Source organism: Spinacia oleracea, chromosome 6, assembly GCF_020520425.1.
Source record: "Spinacia oleracea cultivar Varoflay chromosome 6, BTI_SOV_V1, whole genome shotgun sequence".
Lineage (NCBI taxonomy): Eukaryota > Viridiplantae > Streptophyta > Magnoliopsida > Caryophyllales > Amaranthaceae > Spinacia > Spinacia oleracea.
In genome coordinates, this window is record NC_079492.1 from 98469408 (window position 1) to 98495485 (window position 26078).

The window sequence follows — 26078 nt, forward strand, 5'->3', positions numbered from 1 at the left end:
GCCGAAAATCTCTAGTACCTTGGCGATTCTAGTTGGTCAATCTTAAGGCGGATTCGCACGTGCTGTGGACTTTCTACGGAGGGACGACACTTGGAGTCCTAAAGACTTGTTCTTGTTCAGTTCGGGCGCAGCTAGGGAGGGCACGCTACAAAGTGTATGCATCCTAGACTAATTATTTGATTATGTGCAATTAATTTGAATCCTGGCATATAGGTTTTTCCGCATGATTTATGTTGTTCATATGTATCATAACCTAACAGTGGTATCACAAGCCTCTTATTAATTTCATGATCAATTATTGCTTAACATGGTTAAATTTTACAAATTTGCAAAGAATTAAAAGGGGTGATTAATTTTTGTAATTGTTAATTAATTGCAAATTGCGTTTATTTAATTATATGTACGAAGTTTTTCGGCAGTTTCTTCGTTACTCAACCAAATCAAGTGATTTTTGTGTCAATTCCGCATGTAAAAGACATTCTAAAATTTTGACAAAAACACTATTTTTCGGCCGAACCCAGAACTCCAAAATTCGAAGCCTAACTATGACTTTTCGGAGGTTTTAGTTTTTCGAACGCAAAAGTTTGTAATTTTAAGATGTTAAATTGAATATTTGCGATCCTTGTTGTTAAATATTGAATTTTTGATTGACCTACTGTATATGTTTAACAAATTTGAATGCCTAAGCTTGTTAAATATACAACCTAATTTGTAATTGTAATTAATTTGTTGAAATTCGAATAATTTAGAATTTGATTTGATTTTCATAATTAATTGACGATTTAATTAGGTATCCATGATTAAAAACCACCATAAAAATTGTTAATTTGTGATAAATTTTAAATTTTTATGACCTAGATTTGAATCCATGTTAATCGGAAATCAATTGATTAATAAATTTTCGATTTTTCGCCCTAAAATTATGAAATTAATATGATTTATTAATTTGTCATTAATTTTGAATTAAAATTTTTAAATTTTTATGAAAAACGCTCATAAATGTCGCACGCAAAAAGCAATGGACGCTACGTGTTACCCTTAAGGGTGTTGTATATATAGTGCGGGCACGCGACGACGAGCAAGGGAGCTCGTCGCCCGTGCGGTACGAATGCAGCGAGCGACAAGCAAAGCGCGCTCGCAAGGCCCAGCGCCTGGGCGTGTGTGGTGTGCGGTGGGCGAGGGCGATGGGTCCAGGCACAAGCGACGAGCGAGACGCATGTGGGCAGCGATGGTGCTGCGCCACAGCGCGCCTGGCTCGCCCAAGCAAGTAAGCAGACGCTACGAAGCACAAGGCTGCGCGCAGCATGGCCAGCGATGGCTGCGTGTGCATGTGGCGCTGTTGCTCGTTCCTTGTGATCAGTCGTACGGGGCACAACAGCCTCGTAGCTCGATGGGGCTTGGGCGCAAGCCCAAGTGCCTTGTCTTCCGACGATTGATACGTTTTGATTTTAATTTTAAATTTTCAGTTCGAAAATAATTTTAATTAACTTTAAAATTAATAATTTAAATTCTTTTCTCGGAATTTAATTTTGATTATTATAATTATTATAAATTTTAATTTATACTAATTATATTGCTAAAATTAAAACCTTGAATTAATTTAAATTCTTTTAATTCAACTGAAAATAAATTAAATGGATTCGATTATAATTTTATATGAGCTTTAAATTTTAATTAAACTTGTATGTTTTCGGTTAGACTAGAAATACAATTTTATGTTTAAAATTAGTAAAGCATATAAAGTTATTGGTTTAAGTGGGAGCCTTTAGTCATAAACTCTTGATTAGGTCTACAATCCTTTAAGGTTAAACAACTTGATTAGAATTAATAAGGACTAAATAATTAGTAGATTATTGGTGCCCTTGATTAATTGCAGCAAATATTTATGTGATGCATAACATGTGTTTTAACTAACCAGCTATGTGGGCCATTCATGATAATGAATGGGCGAATGGTATATATTGTATATGTACTATTTTGCAGGTTAATGAAAGTGACTAGTATGGCCCAAATAGGATAGAAAATATGGTCAGCGTACCATTAATTTGAATGTAATATTGGTCTAACAGACCAAAGTTTTTTCAATTTAAATATGCTATGCGTACCATCAAATAGTTGTAATTAGTTTAAATTATAGCTGATCCTATTTGAAGAAAATGGCGCCTCCCATGGTGAAATTCAAGACGGAGTTTCCAATCCATTTTCAAGACGGACTTTGAAGTTGAAGCTTCAAGATGAAGTCGGGCCATACTAGATCACATTTTTGTCTTATGCATGTTTTAAGTTATTTATTGCTTTTAAATATGTCTTAATTATGCATGAGATTATGGCTTGATTATGTTGCATGATTAAGGATTTTAGTTCACTTAAAATCTAACCAACATAGTAAGAGCCTTAAGTTCCAAACTTAAAAATCTCTACACTTTAAAAAATGGGAGATGTTAATGTTGCTTATGAATAGTAACTCTCTAATATTAATGGGTTGGGCTTAGTTAATTAGGTTTACCATATATTTGGGTCTTTGATCCGTTTTTCATGGCCTACGACTTATTCATTTACTAAATCACTGTACACGAATAGTATACTTCATACAATTTCATCTTCTTTTATATTTTTTTTTTGTAATTTGTAATTTATTTGAAATAGGTCATGAAATTTTGATAGGTATTGTAACAAACGTGATCATGCTAAAGTAAAGTCAAAACTTCATTTTACTTCTTTTATCCTAATTTCTTTTTTAACTAATTTGTCAACTGTATTTATTAAGGACAATGGTCTTATTGAGACCTTAATCTAAACAATTCACTCCATATTTCTTAAGTATTTACTCAACTCATACTCCTTAATCTAATAAGCGCAATTTAGAAGGTGAACCATGGTGGACAGTGAGCATGGTGTATCTTAAGAACACTAGTATATAATTAAAAGAACATCTGGTTACGTGAAAAGAACATGTATTTTTTTTATCCCCCGTTTACTCCATCTATGGAAAATTGATTTCAGGCATGGATTCAAGCAATGTCTCTTCATTTTAATGGAATTATTATTGTTCTGGTAATTTTTTTCTCTCTAATTTGTTCTCAATTGTCAATTTCTAGGTTTTCGGTTCTTTTTGGTACTTTTCCCCGTACTTTTTCTCTTTTCTGGTTGAAATTGCGATCTTTGTTAATCTATGGAAGACTGATCATTCGTGGATTAAAGTAAATGATATTACTTTCTCTTCCTTTTCATAGAATTACCCTGAATTTCTAATTTTTGTTCATTATTTTTGCGAAAAATCAAAATTAGGGTTTCATTGATAATCTATGGAAGACTGATCATTCGTGGATTAAAGTAAATGATATTACTTTCTCTTCCTTTTCATAGAATTACCCTGAATTTCTAATTTTTGTTCATTATTTTTGTGAAAAATTAAAATCAAAAGCAGGGTTTAATGAAGCTATTAGCGGATAATGCATATTAAGTTTGTCAATGCGAGGAATTGTTGAATATGCTATTGAGGACATATATCAATATATGCAAAATGTAAGCTTGAATTGCTTGAAACGAGATTTCTGATCATTTTTTTTCATCACTTGTGTGTTTATGTGTGTTGAATCTTAATATTAGACTGAATTTATTAGTTTCTTTTGAATTTCAAGATGCTGCACTTGATGAGATCACAGCAGTCACTACAAAAAAATAGTACACATAATGACGCTTTTTCAGTCGAAAAGTGGCGCCAAAAAGCGTCACAATTTTCTAAAATGACGCTTCAATAAAGCGTCATTATATTTTGGGCCACTATATAATGACGCTTTTAGTAGCCACAATTTTGGCCTTTTGTGACGCTTTTTTAAGCCACTTCTTTAATATAAAGACGCTTTTTGTGGTGGGTATTTGTCTAGCTAAATCTGGCACGAAATCGCACCAAATCGATTTTGATGCATCAAAGCGTCACAACTTACCTCCCCATATTTCCCACCAAAACACTTTTGATGAATAAAAGCGTCACAATATACCTGCCCATTATTTTCCCCCCAAAACACTTTTGATGCAAAAAGCGTCACAGTTTACCTCCCAATCATATTTTTTTAATGCTTGAATTAATAATTATGTTTAAACCAAGAATCAAATATATGAATTGAAATTAAATAATACAATATCTGATCATAATCACACCTGTAATCAATTAAAATTACAAGTCGATTTATATAATTGATATTATATATATAACGTCAACGTCCACGTACGCGTGCATATTTGCAATATCCAACAATCAAACTAGTTAAAAACATACCAAAATAACAATAGGATCCTATGTTATATATCCATACATCAATTTTTTGCCTTATCAAATTACACTAGAAATAAAAATAACTCCCTAGGACTATCCAACTAATTACATAGAGTTTGTTCCGATCCGTTAACAAAAAACAATGTTTGTTCCTAAATCCCCGTGATTGAGATCGGAGCTTCAATATCTTGATCTAATTGTTACCTTTGCCACCTGAATCATCATTAATCTACACAAAATAAAATTAGGTCATATATATGAAATGTAAAAAGCATTATAACAATATTTTCTTGGAGGAAATACTTCCATAAAAAAAACAGACATATAAGAAAAGTATAGATCATCTGGTAAAATGTAAATATTTAAAATCGGAATATGCCTGAAGCTGAAGGAAAGTGTTGCAGCAACAACATATTACTGAGTTAGGAATTACAGATGAATGTTTCTTTTTCACCACTTTCCTTGTATGATACTTTGCTGTAACTGATCAAATATACGTAGGAGAAAAGGAAAGTTACAAGTGACAGAATGTAGAGATTCTTCATGAAAATTCGGCTAATCACATAAATTCCATAGTTGCTGACTAGTTTTTTGAATCACATCTTACTCTTCCAAGTGTTCATCTGTAATTACTAACTCAGTAATTCATCAAGAACAGGAAGAATTTTTTTTGTTACTGACCACTGTAGGAAGTGGTTATCGCGATCACAGTTAAAAGACGAGTAAAAATATAATGTTAACCATTCTGTTATTTTGTGAATTTTAACTTACTTTGGGGATATATTGTGTTTTCTAGGTAAAACTTTATCAAATTTTCTGGGTTTGGTAAAAGAAACTGTAAAATCAATAGAAATACTAAAAATCATGTTGTTTCTGAAGTTGGATTTGTGTGTGCAGAATGAGTCAGCTAATGAATACACCAACTTTACTCTTCCAAGTATTCATCTTGTCTGCATAGAAATGAAATAACGTTCAAGAAGGTGGATCTCAACCCAATAGGTATCATGCATTCAGCAAGAAAGCATATTAAACAAGCAATGGAAGCTACCAGAATGATGCAAATTCTCAAAGGAGACAGAATGATTAACGGTGCTGATCAGAGGCAAAGGCATAATCACCAAGTTGTTCCTAAGAACAGCTATACTACCTCTTCTATTGATCTTATCATTGCAGGTTCATGGAAAAGTTTCAAGCAGAAAGGTTATGCTATTGCAATAGCGAGTTGGATAATTATGGAGAACAATAGAGAAGTTGCTAATGAAGTTCAAAGAGTGGAAGCCTTAGATGCCTGCCAAGTGGAGATGAAGACTGCTTTATTATCCTTACAACATGCTGATTCTCTTCGTATAAGATGTGTCAAAGTGTTAACAAGCTACATAGGGGTTGTGACTGCCATTAGGAGTTACCTTCTTGCAGGTTTGAGCTGATTACTTTGTGTGGGGAAATTAGACGCATATCAGATAACCTTGAAGGTTGTGTTGTGGAAAAATGCAGCAAGTTACTGTTAGTTTTTTAAGCTTGTTTGTTTATTTTTGTTGTTTGTTTTCTCTTTTTTGTGTAGTTTCTGCCAAAAAAAAAAGTATTCATCTGTAATTCTTAACTCAGTAATTCATCAAGAACAGGAAGAAACTATACCTAGCTACATACAAGCCATGTCAAGATTGAAACTTTTGTAACTCTCATCTTCGTGATTTCCATTTCAAATTTGCAGGGGTTTCTTTTAGGTAAACCTTTATGTTAGCTGTTTTTTAGAAGACTTATATATAGGCTTCGGATCAACTCGCAGACTCTAATCAGACTCTGATCCAACTAGCAGTTAAAATTTCAGACTCTAACAATGCCTATTTTTCTCTGGTGACTTTCTTTCAGAAAATAGTTTGTCCTTCCTACCAGGCTGCCGCTGGCCCGCTACCCATTGAGGGAAAAATAGAAATAAAATAAAATATTGGGGAGTTCTTGTTTGTTGGTTTAATTGCATTTTTTAAGATTTGATCAGTTTGTTTTGTCTATATGGATGAGATTGGATATCTATCATGTAACCCATTACATCTATACCTTTATTGAATCCACACAATCCCACATATTGTCAAATTTAGGTCTAGGCAAATCAGTATCTTGTAAAAGCTGACTAAATGCTCTTGTTCCAGCTATCTATATCTACTCTGCATTTTTTCCCTTAATTTTATGTAGAAGATATTGGCAGACCAAAAATTCAAAGACAGTATAAACACATTGTTGAGTTCAGATTCAACAGTTGACCAGATTTTGAGATTTTTGTAAGCTATCCTTTCTGCAAGAAACAAATATAATGTTGCTAAAATTTCTGATTTCAAGTCAATTAAGCAACTATTTTGTTAAATAATCTAGGAAACAGAAGCTATTTGGTCATGTCAACGTTCTACTTCTTTTCAGGTCATGCCAATTTGTCTGAGTATTTCCTTCTTAATTACTTTTGTCTGTATTCAATGTTTTGTAAATAAAAGGGAAGAGGGAAGTAGGAAAAGGGCATCTGGAGAGTATTGAGCTAAGTGGGAGAGAAGAGACCTCTCGAAAGTCTCTAAGTTATTCTGTTGTTTTGTAAACCCAAACATATAATTATTCATCTATCAAATCATTCCTTCTTCCTGTTGTGTGTTTTCCTTTAAAATTCTGTTTGCAAGTGCAGTGACTATCTGAGTTCGTAGCACTATTCCTCGAAAGAGTATCAGTGTTAAGGCCACAAATGATTTCACCGGGTTGGGGTTCTTACTTGACTATTCTATTTAGTTCTAGTTGATTGGATTATTCTCTAAGTAATGTTCTTTAGTAAAAGTCAACATTCTAATTGTTAAGTTTTTTTTTTATCCTCGGGTCATTTGTATTTAAGTGAGATAATGGTTGGCTGGCAGGGATGAGGAACATAAGAGATTGATAAAAAAACAGATGAAGCTAAATAAAAAAGAAAAGGTATAAGGAATAGAACTGACCATCAGTATTGCTGATTCTGCACCATCTAAAAGGTCCGATGACACATTTCCTTTACGTACTTCCTTCAAAACTTGTCCAAAGTACGAAGCAATCATCTTAAATGTCTTTGTTGTTTCATCAAACTTGTTGTCCAGCACTTGATTGTGTTGTGCAAGGTCTTCATTTTGCTTCTTTACAACTGATAATTCAACTTTTAAGTTCTCCATTTCAATATCACTATTGTCAAGATAGCTAGACCCTTCTTTCCTCAACAAACCTTCCACTCCAAAGATGTCACTTTGCTTCACTCTAAAGCCATAATTTAGAGGACGTTTAAGCACTTCACCTCCGTACATAAGCTCATTAAAGACCTCATTCTCAATTTCGACCTTAGACTTGGAAGTAGAGGAACTCGCAAGGTTTTCTTGGACTTTATTGTTTGCATCCTCCTGGTACATAATAAGAAATGCGTAAGGTTTAGATGACAAAAATATGAATTATTGAATGAACTCAATGCAATGGATACCATAAATTGACGAGATATTGTGCCCTCTTTAAAGCTTCCATCTTCTTTTGCATAAACTGATTTGTAAAACGTCAATTCGCTATACTCTCCCTTCTTCTCTTTCTGCAATATTAGGAGAAAAAAAAATTCAACAAACTTATGGAGTAGATCGAGGTTGATTAGAGCATATATGATTAGCACCTATAGCAACTGAAATGCAACAAATCAAATAATGTAAAAAATCATACAAGATCTTCTCTTCGATTAGCAAAGCTTGTAGGACCACTGTTGTGAATATGACCTCGTACTGCTCGAGCATCTTTTCCAAGTTGAGATAATTTCTAAGTTCATAAATCAATGTTATCATTAATCGAAGATAAAAAAGTAGCTTACTCAAATCAAGATTTGTTGGGGTTACATACCGTGCCCTTTAGTGAAAACCAATAATCGACCAAATCATTCCAACTGCTACTAGATACTCCATCAGGAATACTATCATAATTTTGATCTAGAGTTTTATTCACTGGATCAAAGTACCGCTTCTTCAATATATACCTATGATTCTTCCATGATTTACCAGCACGCCTCACAATTGCCTTGTCAACTACCAGCCCATCAGGTATCACAAAATGTTCCTTCAAATACAAAAAAAAATTCAAGTTATATCACATGTTACATCACATCAGTGGGATAGACACAATTCAAGTTTGAATGTTGGGGGAATTATAAATTTTAAAATTAATAAAATAGCTATGTCCAGTGTCCTAGTTATAACATAACTCTAATATTGATGGATAAGAGGGAAATAGAAATCAGGTACTGGGGGCACTTGTTAATGTTATGATCACAGGACTAGGACAGGAGAAGCTGGAAATTGTTTGTCAAACTTTGGCTTTCATGCTCACTTGAGAAATCCCTTTAGGGACGGATGTACTAGTTATGTTATGACTAGTTCTTTAACTCCCTGCACTATGATGCCCCTGCTTCCTCCTTGTTTACTTCAAAAGAGCTACGGTCTTCTTGAGATTTGACCAGCTTTGTTTGCTTGATGTATAGCATTCTTATATAGAAATTGTTCTTTATTATGAACTTGGTCTAGGAAGAAGCTACTGTTTTATATTTTAATTGAATAATATTGAGTTTCAGTATATTACCGTGGGGTGTTTGAGATTGAGAAATGGTGCTGAATTGCACATATTGTTAGCTGATTATAGGTTAACTTAGATGGAAGTGTTTTGATGTTTCTTAACTATTCGAGAATGGAAACTTTAAGTCAAATATTTCTGGAGGAAAATATTGTTAGACCGAGGAAGGCTGTATGTTGTGATTGGTAGTTGTCTCATTGCTCCTCCTCTCCATGGTTATGTGCCTGAAATCCTGGATATTAATATTGTTAAGGACCTTTTCAGTCTGTTCAGGGGAAATGGAAAGGAACTAAGAAAGTGTAAAGAGGGTAAAGGAATCAAGAATGGGAGTTCGATCATTGTTCTTTCATAGTACTAAGGAATAAATTCTCTTTCCCATTCTAATGTTTTGTTACTCAAAGTAATACTGAAAGTAAAAGAAAATAAGCTTCCATGGTAAAACTAGTTTTTTCCTACAGAAGGAATATCTTTGCGACCAGTCAGAGCAACTAAGCTATCTTAGATTTGTATTTGATGTAATGAAAACCTTGTTCTAATTGTTGTTGACTAGCGTAACCTAGTGAATATCTTGTTCTTATTGACAGAAGCCCGGCAGATACAACCTCTCATGTCTCAGTGTGTCTCACTGGTGAACAAGGATTCTGCAATGCCTCAACACAACCCACTGCTGACAAGGACGTACACAAGAAGAGGAAAGGAGAAACAGCTGCCACAGGACAAAGGGGTGGCAGAACCAGCAGTGGCAGAACCAGCAGCCACAACAAAGTAAGGAGCCACTCACCTAGTGGACGCAACTGCCTGCAAACCTGAAGTTGCTGCCTTTTGTCTTTAGTTACTTTTTATTAATTGCTTTTGTCTTCTTACTAGAGGTTTGTAATTAAAATAAGAAGGGAGGGAAACAGAGAGGCATCTTGAGAATTATTAAGTGGAAAGGTGGGAGAGCTGAGACCTCTCGAACGTCTCTAGTTTGTAATACAAAGCTTTAAGCCTTCATCTATCAAATACAACCTTCTTCTGCATCAGCTTTGTGTTTAGTATGGTGCTGATATTGTGTTGCAGGTGTAAGGAATTGTGAGTGTGTTGCACTTGGTATCATATCAGATACGAACCAGGGAAAGAACAGGAAGGCAATATGGTGTCCTCATATACACAGAGGATTGAAGGGTTAGAGGGAAGAATGGACAGACTGGAAGGGACGATCCAGCAAGTCCTAGCTGAAGGTATGGCAGCCTTCCAGGAGACCTTGGCCGAGAAATTCGTGGAGAAGAGTGAAGAAGATTCTAGGAAGAACCAGGAGACCTGTCGGTGATCTCAGTGTGTGCAGACCTGTTTAGATTAGGTCTGGTCAGTGATCTCAGTGTGTGCAGAGCTGTTAAGCTTAGGTGTCTCATTTAAGTTCCGAACCTTATTTGCCTCCTATTAAATTCTGAGCTACAAGAGCATCACATGCTTATACTTACCATGCATAGTATATGTAAAAATATAATCTCATTGGTTGACAAATGCGCAACTAGTTGATCATGAATGAAAGGGATAAGAACGATAATCTACATACCCGAACCATTGTAACAATATTAGATTTTAATTTCTTGTTCACAGCACGCCAGGTTTTGATTCCCACTGGACACAATGAATCTTTTTTTGCAATATCACCGAGGAAACTCACAAGGATGGAACCACCTTTTCGGAGAGGTTGACAGAATTCATTGAGCTTGACATAGTATCTGAATCCTTTTTCATCAGTCCAAACGTCTCGAGGCTGGACTGAACCCTTCACGAGATGGCGTTTTCCATTAGCATCTGCCAGATTTAAAGATATAGAGTTACGTGTAATAATTAAAAAAACAACTCGATTACATAGAATCACCAATATATATATAAAAAAAAGGTGCATCTTTTATGTAGAGATATGTTTTTACCTATAGCTAGAACCTCTTCCTTGTCATCAAACTTCACGCGTTTCGGCCAATTTGCAACTACAATCCGGCGTCGAGGTTTTGATGCTTTCACACTAGTCTCTCCCCCATCTCCTTCGTTCAATTCTTCTTCACTTTCAGAAACTGATTCGACTGGCTCATCAGAACTGTAATTTGGTTCTGTCTCAGCCTGAATGGATGGAGTAGATCGCTCAACATGAAAGGATGGAGTAGATCGCTCCATGGGAGATGTATTTGCACTAACATCCATGTATGTTGGAGGCCTCTGAACAGAAACCCGATCACCATATCCATTTTTATTCCGTGTCATGGAGTCTGATGGTGATGGTGTAGGAGGAGGTTGTGACAGCACATGTTTTTTTAATCCCATGGGTGGAACAAATGATTTTTTCTCTGAATATGGTTTGGCACCTGTGAAAGAAGACATAATTGGTTGTTGTACAGCTTTGTGAGGCAGACTTGTAGCTTTGACAGAACTTTGTGAAACTTTCTGAGGTTGATGGGTAGCTTCATGAGGCTGTTGGGTAGCGTTATGAGGCTTGGCATGCTGTGCTTCTTTTTCTTCTTCTTTTTGTGCTTCTATTTGAATGAGATTTGGAAATAAAGGGCCACGCGACCATCTACTTTCAGCCGTTTTTCTTTGTGGTTGTGGTGCTCCTGTGAGAGTGGATGAAATTGAGTGTTGCGATGGTTTAGAGGATGGTTGTGATAGGCTAAAAGATGGTTTTGATGATGTTTGAAGTTGTGGCTTTGAAGGTATGGAAGTATATTGAGGAGGTATGGATGATTTTGGAGCAACCATGGACGGAGATGATGTAGAAGACGTAGGCTTTTTTACAGTTGTGGATTGCTTGATGGGTTCTGATATATATCCAAATGTTTGTGACACTCCAAATGTTGGAGGGCAGAATGGTCCCCATTTTTGGGTGGATTTATCAGAAGATTTGGCTGACTTTGGTGAAGCAAGGCTCGAGTCTTCACTAGCAGTAGCTATGAAGGTTCTTTTACTCCTGTAACTCATTTTTTCAGTTCCTGTTGAGCAAGTGAGAAACACAATTATTCTATCAGAAATTCAGAACTAGAATGTGAGCTGAGAAATTAAACCATCACTCAAAATAATAAGCGAAAAAGCACACAAATAGAATCATGTTCGTAGATTTTAGATAAATTTCACAGGAGGAGTACACTAAGCGTAGAAAAGCTTCTGAAAAAATGATGTTGGCTACACAAAGAAAATCCCTTGTGAGTGAGAGTGACCAGGCAACAAAAGGCATATATCCACCATCTCCAAAATCACCTAACTCTGTATTCAAGACCTTACAATGTAGCAGGAGTCCTAGGTTTTCCCCTCAAGCCAGTCATAACATTAACATTGCACATGAGGTACAAGACACTAACCCAGCAGTGTTTGCTATATAATGCATTTCACTTTATTCAAGGAAATCAAATGTTAAATTATTACTGATTTATTATATGCGTTTACATTATTGTTTCATATCTTATTAATTTTGGATTTTATTTGAAAATTATAGGAACTAAAACCTGAAACAGGCATAGATTTTGAAATTAGCTGGCTCACCGATCTTTTTAGAAGCCTTTACTTTTAATGAGGTAATAGTTTCTTCTGCCTCCACGTTGATTTTGTTCCCTTTGCCACCCAGACTCTTCAGTATAACCCTCATAGCCCCTTGCATAGGAAGATTTTCTAGCTGTTTAGCAGCTAACTCACTGAAATTAGGATACCATGTTGCTTTTGGTCGATGAAAATTAGAAATTACCATCAATCAAGCCACCCAGAATGAAAAGGGGAGTTGGAAGACCTAGCAGAAACAGAAGGAGAGAAGAAGGAGAAGAGCAACCAGGGAAAAGATCAAAAACTGTGAAATGTCAAAAGTGTGGTTGTTTTGGGCACAATTCTAGGACTTGTAAGGGAGGTCTGACCGGAAAGGAAATGAGAGAAACAGATGAGCCAATTGTGACAAAAAATCCTAGAGTTAGAGATCAGTCAAATGCAGCAATGGCGGCAAAAGCTGCCGAAAAGGCGGCTAAAGCTGCTGAAAAGGCATAGAAAGCAGCAAAAATTGCTGAAGTTGCAGCATCAATAGCCAGAGCAGCAGACATTGCAGCAAGAACATCATCTACTGGTTCTAGGAGGGGGAAGACACCAACAAGAGAATCACGACAACCCAACTCTCAGTCGAGCACTCAACCTTCACTACCCCAACCACAAAACTGATTTTGACAATTTTATGAGACAATTATTTTTACAAGTAGTTATACAGAGTAATGACTAATGACTAACACATATTTGTAGTTTTTTTTTGTTATATTTTTCCATTGTCAACCGTAGTATCTCTCAAACTACTAGTATCATACTATGCACTACATCCCTGGATATAGTTGCAGCTGAAGAAATATTCACCTTTGTTCGTGCAGCAACCTCTATCCATAAATCCTGCAGTTTATTATAGGATACCGGTTACTTGGTTTCAGAAGAACCTCTGATTTTATGCACAATTACGCCATATCCTATACATGCTATTATACTTATTGATCTGATGCTCGTTTTGATCTCAGGTATATTAAGTCAAGTGGGCAAATGTAAACTTGTATCTCAAGCAAAGAAAAGATGTTTGAAGGTTCAATGGAGCAAAGATCCTCTTTATATTTTTAGATTCCAACACTTCAATTATCGTACAATTTTTATTGCTGGTTGTAACTGCTTGTTCAAGAATTACAAATCTTGGATGACAACAGAGCTGGAATCAGATTACCTAAGTCTGAGATTGCAGTAGCAAGTAATGATAAAGAGGAAGTAAAAGAGTGTTAGTCATTTTAGCAATAAGGTACATTTTAGTTGTGATTCCCAGGATGTTGTATGGGTTGGGTTTTATCCTGATAGGAGAACTGTTGCATTTCCCAAAGCTAAGAGAGAGAATTCTATGTGACAATAGTTGTTCAATCACCCCCTGTCAGAAAAGGGAACAAAGATGGAATATGTTCGTAGTTTTTTTTACTGTCTCAGTTTCTATGCTACATTTTTTTCTTAGTTGTTTAGCTCAATATGACTAGTTTGGTATAGCTTCTAGGTTGTATCTTCTCTGTTTTCGGCATAATTACCTTTTTAAACTTGGTGTTCTTTTCCCTTGTTTTACCAGGCTATGGAGAGGCAAGGAACAGAGTTTCAGTCTGACTGTAATCTCAACCGTTTTGCATTGATTTGATACACCATGGAAGTAGATAAATTAAGCAGACAATTTCAACTACTTAAAAAAGAAGCTAAACATTTTCTGGAACAGGAAAAAAAATCATGTTTTTAGGAAAGAGTGCACAGAAATTTGCATAAAAACTAAACAAAGAAATAATTAATGGTAAAACCAAAGAGAACTAGCATAGTTCCGCAAGTAAAAAAGAGGATCACACAATATAACAAATATTTTCATTTATATCTTCATGAGAATGGCAACTACTGTAGATTAAATGAGACATTCTAATGGTACGGAGACACTGTAAAGCACTTAAGCTAGTCGTCTAGTCTATATTTCTGAACACTCAATCAGCTGCTGATATCTTACACAAAATAGTCACAGAACACAGGGAATAATCATCACTAACCTGTATCCTACGACGTAGTAATTCCTTGATAAAAAGGATAAAACTTCGCAGAATTGCCAACAGCCTGTCATACATAAGTAAAGAATAATGGTTAGAGCAAGAATTAGGAGATTGTACAAATTTTGAATGCTACATAGTCATCTAATTCAGAACTCGCCTTTCTCCAACACTTCTTACTCCAGTCCAGTATGAAAGTATCAAGTATAGCTACCACAAGCATATCAACCGCAAGAAAAATATACAATACTGAATTTACAAGACACGAGAGAAAATGAATGATATTACTAAACACAATGCAATATGCATCATAGGATAGAAAACATAGAACGTAATTACTAGATTGAAAGTAAAATAAATATTCAACAGATGGAATCAATAGAATACAGATACAAATACAAAGAGAAACAATAAAAAAAAATAAACATGATCAATCTAACCCACCCTCTCCCTCTACTTCTACTGGTAAAGAATCACCTAAATCAAACAAGTCCCTAGGCTTATTCTTTACAACATGCAACCATCCTTTTTGAATCTCATCTTCTATGTAAAAAACTTGTTTTGCTTGAGATGAGAATATAAATGGATCATCTTGCAACAATCGCCCAGTATGCATCAATTTCGAGAAATTGACACATACATCGCCATTTGGATATGTTCTTACACCCCTATGAATGTCTACCCAATCACAACGAAACAATACAACTTTGTAAGCTCCATAGTAATTTCATTCATAGATATCCATCACTTTTCCAAAATATGCCTCTCCATCTGCTTCAACCATAATTCCAGAATTTTGTGTCAGCAGACGACAATCGCGATCCATGGAAAGGAATTTAAATCCATTGATGATGAATCCTTTTAATTTTCTAATATAACAATACAAACCACCCGCTAAAGCTTTTCTTAGTTTCTCATCTTCGGTGGTGGCATCTATGCAATGTACCTACGATGATACATAGTAAAATCAAATACATTGTTTTTTAAAAAAAAACTAAGTATTTATTTCACATTAAAAGAACTTATTTTAAAAGTAACCTTATTTTGCAACCACCCTCCGAATTCATTGATGATCCAGTTGCTTTCATCACTCTCCGTGGAGGAACTTTGTGAGTTCATTTGACGTTTCTCCATTAAAAATTCACTTCATGTAAGAAGAAATAACTTAGAATGATCTATTTCAACAACAGATAATTCATAGGAAAACTAACATAATACTTACTCCATATCCCCTTTGATCGCATCAGAGTGAAGTAAAACGTAGCGATGAGCTTGTTTTAAGCTTTTGTCATCAAGGAGAATGGTGACCTCCTTCCCAACAACTCGACCACCAGTGTTAAACAAGTAATAATTGGAATTTGAAATCTCATCATCCATCCTCGTAGGTATGTTAAAGATGGTCTTAACACCTTCAAGATATCTCGAACAAAACCTAATTGTCTCCTCTAAAAGGAAGCCTTCCGCAATAGATCCTTCAGGTTGGGGGGCTTTATTGGTTACATGTGATTTCAAATGGGACAAGTACCTTTCAAATAAAATATTTTTACTTTTAATATAATAAATGTGAAATATTTAATAAAATAATATAATTAAGACATGGAAGACAATTAACCTTTCAATGGGATACATCCATCTGTATTGCACTGGTCCACCAAGTTTAACCTCCTCCACTAAGTGAATCAACAAATGGACCATGATTGTGAAAAATGAAGGCGGGAACTCTATTTCCAACTTACAAAGAGTTAAAATAATTCCATCTTGAAGATCATCTAAATCATCTGGATCAATAGTAGTAGAGCACAACCTCTTGAAAAAAGAAGACAATCCAGCCAACAAGTCAATCACTTTTGTAGCGTTAGAAACTCTTAAGGCAACAGGAAGGATATCTTGCATTAGAACATGGTTGTCATGACTTTTGAGGTTAATCAACTTTCTTTGCTTCATATTCACACAACTAGAGAGGTTGGATCCATATCCATCCGGAACTTTAAGTTTCTGTAGAACATTTAAGAACCTCTCTTTCTCCTCCATAGACATAGAATACGAAGCTGGAGGCATGTATTCACTTCCATTAGGATTAGTACTAAGCCGCAAAGGTAAGGCTTTATTCTCCATTTTTCAAGAGCTTTTCGATCATCCCTACTATCTATACTCTTATCCATACTAAGAAGAGTTCCCAAAATATTCTCAGACACATTTTTCTCAATGTGCATTACATCTAAATTATGCCTTAAAAGATTATGCTCCCAATACACCAAATCAAAGAATATGCTTCTCTTGGTACCAAAAGCACTTTCATGTTGGACATCATTGTTATCATTATCTCCTCTTTGTCTCTTTTTCTGTGGTGCCTTCGACTTTCCATAAACATACTCGACCTTTTCTTGTTCACTCAATATATCAGTCCCGCTAGGACGAGATGGAGCTTTACCCCGCTCATTAGTTCCATACTTCTCACAAAATTTGTCACCCTGAATTCGATATGGGTGATCTGAAGGTAACCATTTTCTATAGCTACAATAACAAATCTTGTTCCCAAATCTATCAGAAGGCGTGGAATCTATGCATATAGGACATGCATTGTAACCTTTTGTGCTCAAACCAGAGAGCATTGAATAGCCAGGAAAGTCATTAATAGTCCAAAGCAAAGCCACGCGCAAATTAAATTTCTTTCCTTCAAAAGCATCAAAAGCTTCAACCCCAGTCCACAACAATTTCAATTCATGCACTAATGGCTGCAAATACACATCAATATCATTTCCAGGACTTGCTTTTCCGGGAATAAGTGTGGACAAAATGAAAGAAGATGGTTTCATACATAACCATGGTGGAAGATTATAAGGAATCAACATCACTGGCCACGTACTATAAGTGGTGTTCATTAAACGATAAGGATTAAACCCATCACTCGCAAGACCTAATCGAACACTACGAGGGTCTAATGCAAAATCTCTATGACGCTCATCAAATGCCTTCCATGCTAAGGCATCTGAAGGATGCCTCAAAATCTTCTTATCATCTTCACCCAATCGCTCTGTATCATGCCATCTCATATCTTCTGCTGTTTCTGGTGACATGTAGATTCTTTTTAGCCTCGGGATAAGAGGGAAATATCGCATTACCTTAGCTGGCACACCCTTCTTATGAGTATCCGACCTTGATCACTTGTAATGCCACCCTTACCCTTAGTTTTCGCCCACCTCGATGTACCACAAACATGACACTTGTCTTTCTCTAAAAATTCACCCCAATACAACATACAATTATTCGGACAAGCATCAATCTTTTCATACCCAAGACCCAAGTCTTTTATCATTTTCTTACTGTAATAAAAGGATGAGGGAAAATCAAGTATTTGGGGAAACGCATCTAGAATTAGCTTCAACAGCATATTGAAAGATTCAATGGACCAATGATTCATACACTTCAAGTGAAACAAGTGTAAAAGAAAAGATAACTTTGAAAAGTTGGTACACCCTTCATATAATTTCTCCTCAGAAGCTTCAAGTAACTTCTTATACTTCGCCTCTTCCTCTTTCGTAGAATCATCATATTCAGCATCACTTTCATAGGTCACTGGCTCCTCAGTCCACTCATCATCCTCTCGTGTTTCAAAAGTTGCGCAATTGGGAAACGTATTAACACTAAAAGCTGATCTTAGTAGTCCTCCCATATTATCTCGACTAACAAACCCACTTTCATTATTTAGGGATCCTTCACTAGTATTCCCTCCATCACTACCAACCACACGATGAATCATTTCCTCTTTACCATGAAAGATCCATTTCTTATACGACTTATAAAACCCCTTAAACAAAATATGTCCCTCTACTACATTTACCGGGAACCATTTCTCCACCTTACAATTCTTACAAGGGCATCTAATTTTTCCATGGACTAGATCTTCTTTAGCAAACTCAATGAATTGCATACAACCCTCGACATACTTAGGGTGGCCAATAGGTAGATCCAACTTGTATCCATATCTATATGAAATTAATATAGTAATAAGATATATAATTATCATACGTCGTATAATAGGAATTGCTTATAAATAAACGTTATGATCATTCTTAGAACCTTGATATTACATATAATTCAAATAGGAACTAGTTAAAAATAATTATTTACTTAGGAGATTAATTCAAGTGAATATAAAATCAAAACACCTCCATGCACAACTCTACTAATATTCAGTATCTATGTTCATCTTCTTGCTAGAAACTACTTTCATTCAATTCCATATCATATCTTTTTTAGCAAACAAGGTGATACTTTCAACTTCACATGAATTCAACAAGGAAAATAATGCATGTGAGTTTAGCAGACAAGATGATACTTTCAACTTCACATGAATTCAACAAGGAAAATAAAGCATGCGAGTTTCACAAATTTATGAACACCAAAGTTTCAATAAAATAAATAAGATGGTAAAAGCTAAAAGAAAATAATAAGTCATAAGTCTAATCATTGCACTCAAATTTTAGTTTGATTATAAGTATTAATTGATCATTTTATAATTTACACAACCACAAGTCGAGTAGGAAAATAAAGGCAAATTTTATATAATATTAAGAATGTCAAATTTAACAATAAGCACCTGTAAAACGCTTGGGAAGGAGATGTCGGGACAAAGTAGATCCTAAACTCCACGAAAACTCTTAAAACCGGTGGCCACTTGAATTGAAGTCCAAAAACTTCCGCTGCTTCTGCAAAAAGATACTTCAAACAAAATTTCACGAATTAAAAATAACATCAGGAACGACTTAGTGTCCAGGATATCATAAATTTTGTCTCTAACCAAGTACGTACACATGAACATAGAATGCCGCATACTCTAGGCATTTAATTTAATTTCTAGTTTCCTATATCTCGATCTACATTTCCCACACCAAATTCATTTCACCTTGAGAATTTATTAATCAAATTAAGAGCTCCTTAATTTTATATTAATTTTGATGGAAGAGCTCTTTAACAAACTCTAAACCTAAGTGTTCAAGAACTCTAAACAATCAACCAACAACTGCACCAACTAACCAACAACCTAAACATCAAAAACAAAATGCAACAAAAGAACTACAATTAACAAAGGCAAACAATGAATAAAACACGAACAACATATTGGCAGTAGATTAGGTAGAAAATCACGATACAGAATATCAGATCGAAGAAAAAGCATATCATTAGCAGATCAGATTCACAGCAGCAAGCAGTAGCAGTTCACACTACTACAAAACCCAGTTATTCTCGACATTATGGCCTCGACGCCAAAGGGAAACCGCTGCGTGAAATTCAGGTTTCCGATTTTACATGATTCTTATTCCATTGACCCGATTAAAGTTTTTTTTAGCAGATAAATTGTGATATCAAGAAGCCACTAGGACACTGATTAAAGCCTGGACAGTATAGATTCAATGCACAACCCTTTATTGTGGCTTTGGCAGAGTAGAATAATTCTGTTGTAGCTCTACGGAAAATCAAACCCTATTCTGGAAATATTTTTTAAGACCAAGGCATTTATATTTTTTTGGTAAATAAGGTATATTTTATTACCAAAAGGTAAAAGCCAAATAGAATTGAAACAAACAAACAACAAAACAAAAACAGCTAAGGGAGCACAAACCCGCATCCCAAGCTAAAAACACAAAAGCGACCACAAAGAGACAAACCAAACGCAGAAAAGAACAACACAAAAGAACAGCAAAACAAAACAGCAGCTGCATCAGAAAGCAACCAACAATGCAGCAAGCAACTGGTACACTACAACTACACTACAACTACAGTAAGCACACAACATGTAGCTGCACACACTGACCACACACCAGGCTGAGCAGAACAGCAGCCCTTCAAACAGCAGGCCAAACAGCTGCACAAACGCAGACAGACAACCAGAAGCGGAGGCACAAAGCAGAACTGCAACAGGATACAGACTGAAAACCAGACTGCAAATTGAACACCTTGAAAAACTAACACCCTACGGCCTACACTAAACATCTTAACCACTCAACTCCAATCTGTCAACTAATTATATCAATAAACAGAACAGCCTATTGCTATAAGAGCTTCACCAGAAGTTTCAGGTGGAATTTGGATATGAATAAAGGTCTCTCCTTAGCATAGGCTGATGAGATTTTAGGTATAAGATTATCCACATTTTCCACAAGTACAATCTTTTAAAAACCAGGTTGATTATGAATTACTGGTGTATTGAGAAAAGGGTCACACGATTCAATCTCGTTGAACAGGTAAGCTATATTGTTCACAGGAAAATAAACCAAACCATACAATACATCCAATTCCTAATTCTAAAAGAACCAATAATCTACCATAATAACCATCATGTATGTAACAGCTTCAACCAAAATTTTGGTATCAATGAAATTTTCTAAATGTGTTACACTCAAGAAAAAGGCAAATTCCATCTTACTCCCTACATTGTTACTCCCTACATTGTTACCTGCTTAATTGAACAGAAACCTATCCAAGTTCCTTTTACCAGCTATAGCTCGAAGGCTAGTGTTGATGAGTTGATGAATAAATTGTATGTTCAGGAAGAGTGTTGTTTAATAGTAGCTCGAAGTCTGGTGTTAGATGAATAAATTGTATGTTCAGGAAGAGTGATGTTTGATTTCACTCTGTAGTTTTTGTTTTTTTTTTCCCTTTCCTAGTATGTGAATGTAAAGACTAAGGAGTGTGTTTTAACACTCTTGAAACAAATAAAGTAGTGCTACGAAAATGTGATTTTCAAAATTACAACGCTGCCATCATCAACTAGGATTAATGCTGAAAAAATTACCATAATATTTCATCAAGAAACATAATTTTTTATTGACCCTTTCCTTTTACCATGAAAAAATTACCATGGTATTTCATCAAGAAACACCTAAAAGGTTCTCAATTAGCATACAAATCCTAAAAATGATCATTCAGAAATTGATCATTCAGGTTAACATGTAGACCCTACTTTGTGATACAGTTTGTGATACACTGCATTGACTCAATATGCTCATTCAACAATAAGAAATTAAATTTCCATTTCTTAATCAAAATCAAGTGTCTTAGACAACAAATTCATAACCAATCCGTATAACTAAAAGAATTGAAATTCACTCAATTCAGTATGTAAGTTCACATAAAAACACAAACTAATTGCAGAATTTTTAATTAGAATATGCCGCCCCTTAAAATTCGAAGGTCCAAAAAAAATATGTAGAATTCTTGTGTCCCTGGTTCTCATAAAAATATCCCCTTCATCCTTAACCCCATACTTTCATGGACACCTCTCCCCTAAAATTCAATTGCAAAAAGTAATTTACAATTAACTTGACATAAAAAACGGGTATAACATCAAGAACTTACCGGTGAAATCTGCGATGGCTCTGCAATGGCTCTGCGATGGCTCTGTTACGGCTCTACGATTGGGTTGGAATGAATTCTTGTAATTACGAAATCAAGTCGTGAAAATCCAAAGAAACTTGAAATTAAAGATGAATTTAGGGTGGAGTGAGAATTAGCTTGCAATTATAGGCTTCTCCAGATTTCCCATTTATACTGGAATGGAATGAGAGAAATTTGAGTTGAGGATCAAAGATGGTTAATTTGGTGAGAATATCTGGGGAATTTTTGAGAATTTTCTGGGATTTTTTGCTGAAGAATAGAGGAGGGAGCAGCGAGTCGGTTGTTAGAGTGGAGGAGGTTGAGAATTTCGTGGGTGTCGTGTAGTGTATACGTGAGGTTTCTGAAATCTCCAAATAAGCGGGAGTTAAACACGTGGTCACGTGCAATGGTTATTTTTGTAACATTGTGACTCTTTTTGTGGCCAATATTTATTTAGACACCTAAAATCGTCATTATATACATATTTAGTTTTCGTGACCAAAAAAATATTGTGACCCTTTATAAAAGCGTTATAGCAAAAGCGTCAATATATACTCTATTTTCTTGTAGTGAGTGAGGGTACTTGTATGTTAGAGTAATCCCATTTCGAAGGACGATTTTAATGCTTATACTTCTTTTGCAGCATCCTGAAATGAATTTTTCAGTGAAAATCTCTGCTTTGGAGATCTACAAAGAGATTGTAGTTGACCTTTTGAATCAAAATTCTGGTCCACTTCGACTTTTGGATGATCCTGAGGTACTTGTTAGCTTACTGCCACATACTTTTACAAGTTCTAGATATGTTACTTGCATTTGTATGAAACAATTACCACTTTGTTGCAGAAATGAACCGTTGTCGAAAAGCAAGTTGAAGAAGTTGTAAAGGGTAGTCAGCATTTGAAGCATTTAAGTGGCATATGTGAAGGTAAAAATTTCTTGGATTTCTATTGTTGGATAGTTTTTTATGCATAAAATTTGTGTAACTATTATATGTTATGATATCTGATCGCACTAGATATTAGGCACTTTCTCCGTTTATTTAACATTTTAGGATTATTGTAGTTTGCTGGGTGCTTAATGATGCAGTTTATGCTGTAAAGTGTTTCTTCTTTCCTTTGTTTTTCTTAATTGCATTAGATAATATTACGAATAAATGGTGGTTTTTAGAATTTATGGCTTACCATGGGGCTTAGATAATGTAGGGTATGTATTGCTTATTTGAAAAAAATCTATCCGAGTTTTAACTGCTCTATCATATGTTACTCTACAGCTCAAGGGCAAGTAGGAGAAACTGCTCTGAATGATAGAAGTTCAAGATCACATCAGATACTGGGACTGGAATTAATATATTTTACTGCACATTGTGCTTAATTCCGGTTGAAGTTGATCTTAATCGTTTAATTCTGGTATGATACCTGCTCGAAATGTTTGCATTAATTGTAAATTTTTTGCATTTTTCACTGTGATTTTGATACGGAGTAACACTTACTCTCTCCTCGTCCTCAACATCACTTTCCGTAAGTCCTTTTCTCTCTCTTCTCCCTTTCCGAAACCCTAGATTTTCTACTTTTTGATTATTTTTTCTTTTGAGAATTCGTTGAAATGGTTGAGTTCAATTGGATCAGGAACTACACCAGATGACTTGTTTCCGTTGTTTGACAAGTATGGCAAGGTTGTTGACATCTTCATCCCTCGTGACCGAAGGTGTGGAAATTTTTATTTGTTTTATCCTTTAAAATTATGTTCTGTATAATTTTGTGATCCAATTGATATTAAATAGTTGAATTTTTGATAGAGGTATTTAATTTGTGGGTGATATAGGACTGGGGAATCCCGCGGTTTTGCCTTTGTTCGATACAAGTATGCTGATGAAGCACAGAAGGCTGTGGATAGGCTTGATGGTATTTTCCCTTTCTTACTGGAGTACTTATTATGAAAATGTATACTGTATTTTGGTGGTTAATTTGTTAGTTTCATTATATTGTTGTCTTGTAGGGAGGGTGGTGGATGGTAGAGAAATGGCTGTCCAATTCGCGAAATATGGTCAGAATGCTGAGAAAATGTAAGTTATGCTATTGTTTTAATTCTTTTATCGAATTACTAATTCCATGTGTGGGTATGATGTTATATAGAGCCTTTCCTTTTGATTTTTGATTTATTGTGGTTGTTAATGTATTGGTTGCTTCGTTGGTAATATGTTACTATATTTATGTTTTTGCTAAGCTCAGTATTTCAGATGAATTTGCTTTTCCTTTATTGGTTTAATATGATTTTTTTTAATTGCATTTTTATTCAAATTATGGCAGTCGATTGAGTTTGCGGAAATCTACACTTCTGTCATGAACTCTTCCAGGCCTAGTCCGGAAGATTTGAACATGAAACACGAGGAAGAGAAAGGGTTAATGGTGAATGTACTGAAAAATATCTAATATTTGTGTGTTTTGGTATCTGCTTCTATTGGATGCATCCTGTGAAATAGTATTCGATAGAATATATAGCTCTCAGAAATTTGACAGAGTTAGTAATGAACCTAACCCTGTGGATGTGAAAAGAATGTAAATAAAGTGGAATATGATCAAGTACTGAGCTAATATGTTATTTTTTGTAACAAAAAAGTGAAACATTATATCGCATGTTCTTTTGTCGTAGTGTCATGTTCTTTTGTTAATGCACATGTGTTCTTTTGGTGCACATGGTGCAACATGCTCACTGTGCACCATGGTCCATAGTCCACAGATTGCTTTGTCGGTTTTGTTTCTTTACGATTTAGTACAACCGACCAATAAGGAAAAAAAAACCGATTCTGAGTTCACCTAACTATAAATATAGTTGGGAACAAGATAAAAGTTCTCATGTACGTTTGCATGTCATTTTTTATTCAAATGAAATGTAGAATATGTATTGTGTATAGTATCGAGTTTCGAGTATCCAACTTGTCAACTCTTTTTTTAAAAAGGAAAAATACATTGAAATTAGCCTAGCCTTATGTCATTACTGTATCCTAATTATCTAAGGTAATAAAATGTAGAAAATATACTACGTAATAGGGGTGTTCAATTTTCGGATATAGGATCTGATCCAAACCGAAATTTCTTGAACTGAAAAATGTGATCCGGATCCAATCCGGAAATTTCGGATTGGATACCCGAAACTCCGAAATCGATATGAATTCAAAAATAAAATAAAATTTAGGGTTCAAATTTGAAATTTCCAGCCACACTGCGCGCAACGCGCGCAGCCAGCCACTAGTTGAGTTAAAAGGTGCCATGCCAAAATAACACTTACTTGGATAACCTTTACATCAATCTTAGTAATAGTTTTCCGCCATAGCGAGGTGTTACTTATTGATTCTAAAGGAGTAAGGTACACAAATAATTATGAGTACATGTTAGTTTTGGTGAAACTCAACGATATAAGTAAGGAGTCCTTTTATGTCGTGGCAAATTCGATAGGTTTACCTAATAAGTTCTTAACGTACCTATCAACCAAGAGTAGTTTCTAGACTATTAGCAAAAGGCTTTTTCTTACCTAAAAGATTTTAGAACTGAGTCTAAATACATAATGTGCTTAATTCTTCAATGGTTTTAGAGTCTTGGAATCATTTTATTCACACCTGCCGGAACACATAACTTGAATAAAATGCTTAATAAACATTAAATTATGCATGCATGCATGCTAGAATTTGAGTTTATTAAGAGAAACTGTGAATGATTATTTATTTGTTTATTTCTTCAATTGTAGTTTTAACTATGGCAAACAACAATTCATTCAACATTCGATCAATTCTCGAAAAGGAGAAGTTGAACGGGAAAAACTTCCTTGACTAGCAAAGGAACTTGCAAATAGTTCTTATGCAGGAAGAAAAGGAGTATGTCCTGGAAGAGGCGATGCCCGAAGCCGCAGGCGACGGGGTCACTCAAGCAGCCCTCAATCGTTGGATTGATGCCAACAAGGATAAAAAAAGTCTAATGCTGGCAACCTTGAGTGCAGATCTACAGAAAACGTTCATCAACTCAGATGCTTTCACGATCATCAGTGAGTTAAAGAACATGTTCCAAGATCTAGCTCGAGTCGAAATATTCGAGACTCATAGGCAAATTCTTGAGACCAAGCTTAAGAAAGGCGAGCTCGTAAGTCCACATGTTCTCAAAATGATTGGACTCATTGAGAATATGAGTCGGCTGGACCAACAATTCTCTCAGGAAATGGTTGTAGACACCATCCTCAATTCTCTTCATAGCGGGTATGATCAGTTCAAGCTGAACTAAAGTATGAATAGC

At 35.3% G+C, this 26078-nt stretch overlaps 3 protein-coding genes across 3 annotated transcripts; 1 reads left to right on the plus strand and 2 right to left on the minus strand.

Annotated features, from left to right (window-relative positions):
* Nucleotides 1–6557: 6557 nt before the first annotated feature.
* LOC110804290 (uncharacterized) lies at nucleotides 6558–8923 on the minus strand. Its single transcript, XM_056832522.1, has 6 exons — nucleotides 8882–8923; nucleotides 8150–8362; nucleotides 7976–8068; nucleotides 7749–7850; nucleotides 7243–7671; nucleotides 6558–6566 (listed from the first exon to the last, which is right to left on the minus strand). The coding sequence occupies exons 1-6, from the start codon at nucleotides 8921–8923 to the stop codon at nucleotides 6558–6560; spliced, it is 888 nt and encodes a 295-aa protein (XP_056688500.1).
* Nucleotides 8924–12810: 3887 nt separating this feature from the next.
* LOC130463401 (uncharacterized) lies at nucleotides 12811–17540 on the minus strand. The gene is made up of 10 exons (XM_056832523.1): nucleotides 16574–17540; nucleotides 16034–16469; nucleotides 15644–15946; nucleotides 15460–15565; nucleotides 15310–15367; nucleotides 14866–15099; nucleotides 14595–14670; nucleotides 14425–14488; nucleotides 13186–13264; nucleotides 12811–12956 (listed from the first exon to the last, which is right to left on the minus strand). Exons 1-10 carry the CDS (start codon nucleotides 17538–17540, stop codon nucleotides 12811–12813), a joined length of 2469 nt encoding a protein of 822 aa, XP_056688501.1.
* A 5197-nt stretch (nucleotides 17541–22737) lies between these two features.
* Nucleotides 22738–24396, plus strand: LOC110804282 (serine/arginine-rich splicing factor SC35-like). Its single transcript, XM_022009853.2, has 5 exons — nucleotides 22738–23315; nucleotides 23424–23502; nucleotides 23620–23699; nucleotides 23794–23860; nucleotides 24105–24396. Exons 1-5 carry the CDS (start codon nucleotides 23207–23209, stop codon nucleotides 24139–24141), a joined length of 372 nt encoding a protein of 123 aa, XP_021865545.2. The 5' UTR covers nucleotides 22738–23206; the 3' UTR covers nucleotides 24142–24396.
* Nucleotides 24397–26078: the final 1682 nt, after the last annotated feature.

Coding starts and splice junctions, on each gene's coding strand:
- LOC110804290 (XM_056832522.1), bottom strand. CDS start 8,923: ATGTGCAATTCAGCACCATTTCTCAATCTCAAACACCCCACG. Junction 8,363..8,881: donor TCAATCTCAAACACCCCACG/GTAATATACTGA, acceptor TTGTATTTGAAG/GAACATTTTGTGATACCTGA. Junction 8,069..8,149: donor GGTTTTCACTAAAGGGCACG/GTATGTAACCCC, acceptor TTATGAACTTAG/AAATTATCTCAACTTGGAAA.
- LOC110804282 (XM_022009853.2), top strand. CDS start 23,207: ATGATACCTGCTCGAAATGTTTGCATTAATTGTAAATTTTTTGCATTT. Junction 23,503..23,619: donor TTCATCCCTCGTGACCGAAG/GTGTGGAAATTT, acceptor TGGGTGATATAG/GACTGGGGAATCCCGCGGTT. Junction 23,861..24,104: donor GGTCAGAATGCTGAGAAAAT/GTAAGTTATGCT, acceptor AAATTATGGCAG/TCGATTGAGTTTGCGGAAAT.
- LOC130463401 (XM_056832523.1), bottom strand. CDS start 17,540: ATGCGATATTTCCCTCTTATCCCGAGGCTAAAAAGAATCTACATGTCA. Junction 15,566..15,643: donor GCGATCAAAGGGGATATGGA/GTAAGTATTATG, acceptor TCTTACATGAAG/TGAATTTTTAATGGAGAAAC. Junction 14,489..14,594: donor ATACTGGACTGGAGTAAGAA/GTGTTGGAGAAA, acceptor TATGTATGACAG/GCTGTTGGCAATTCTGCGAA.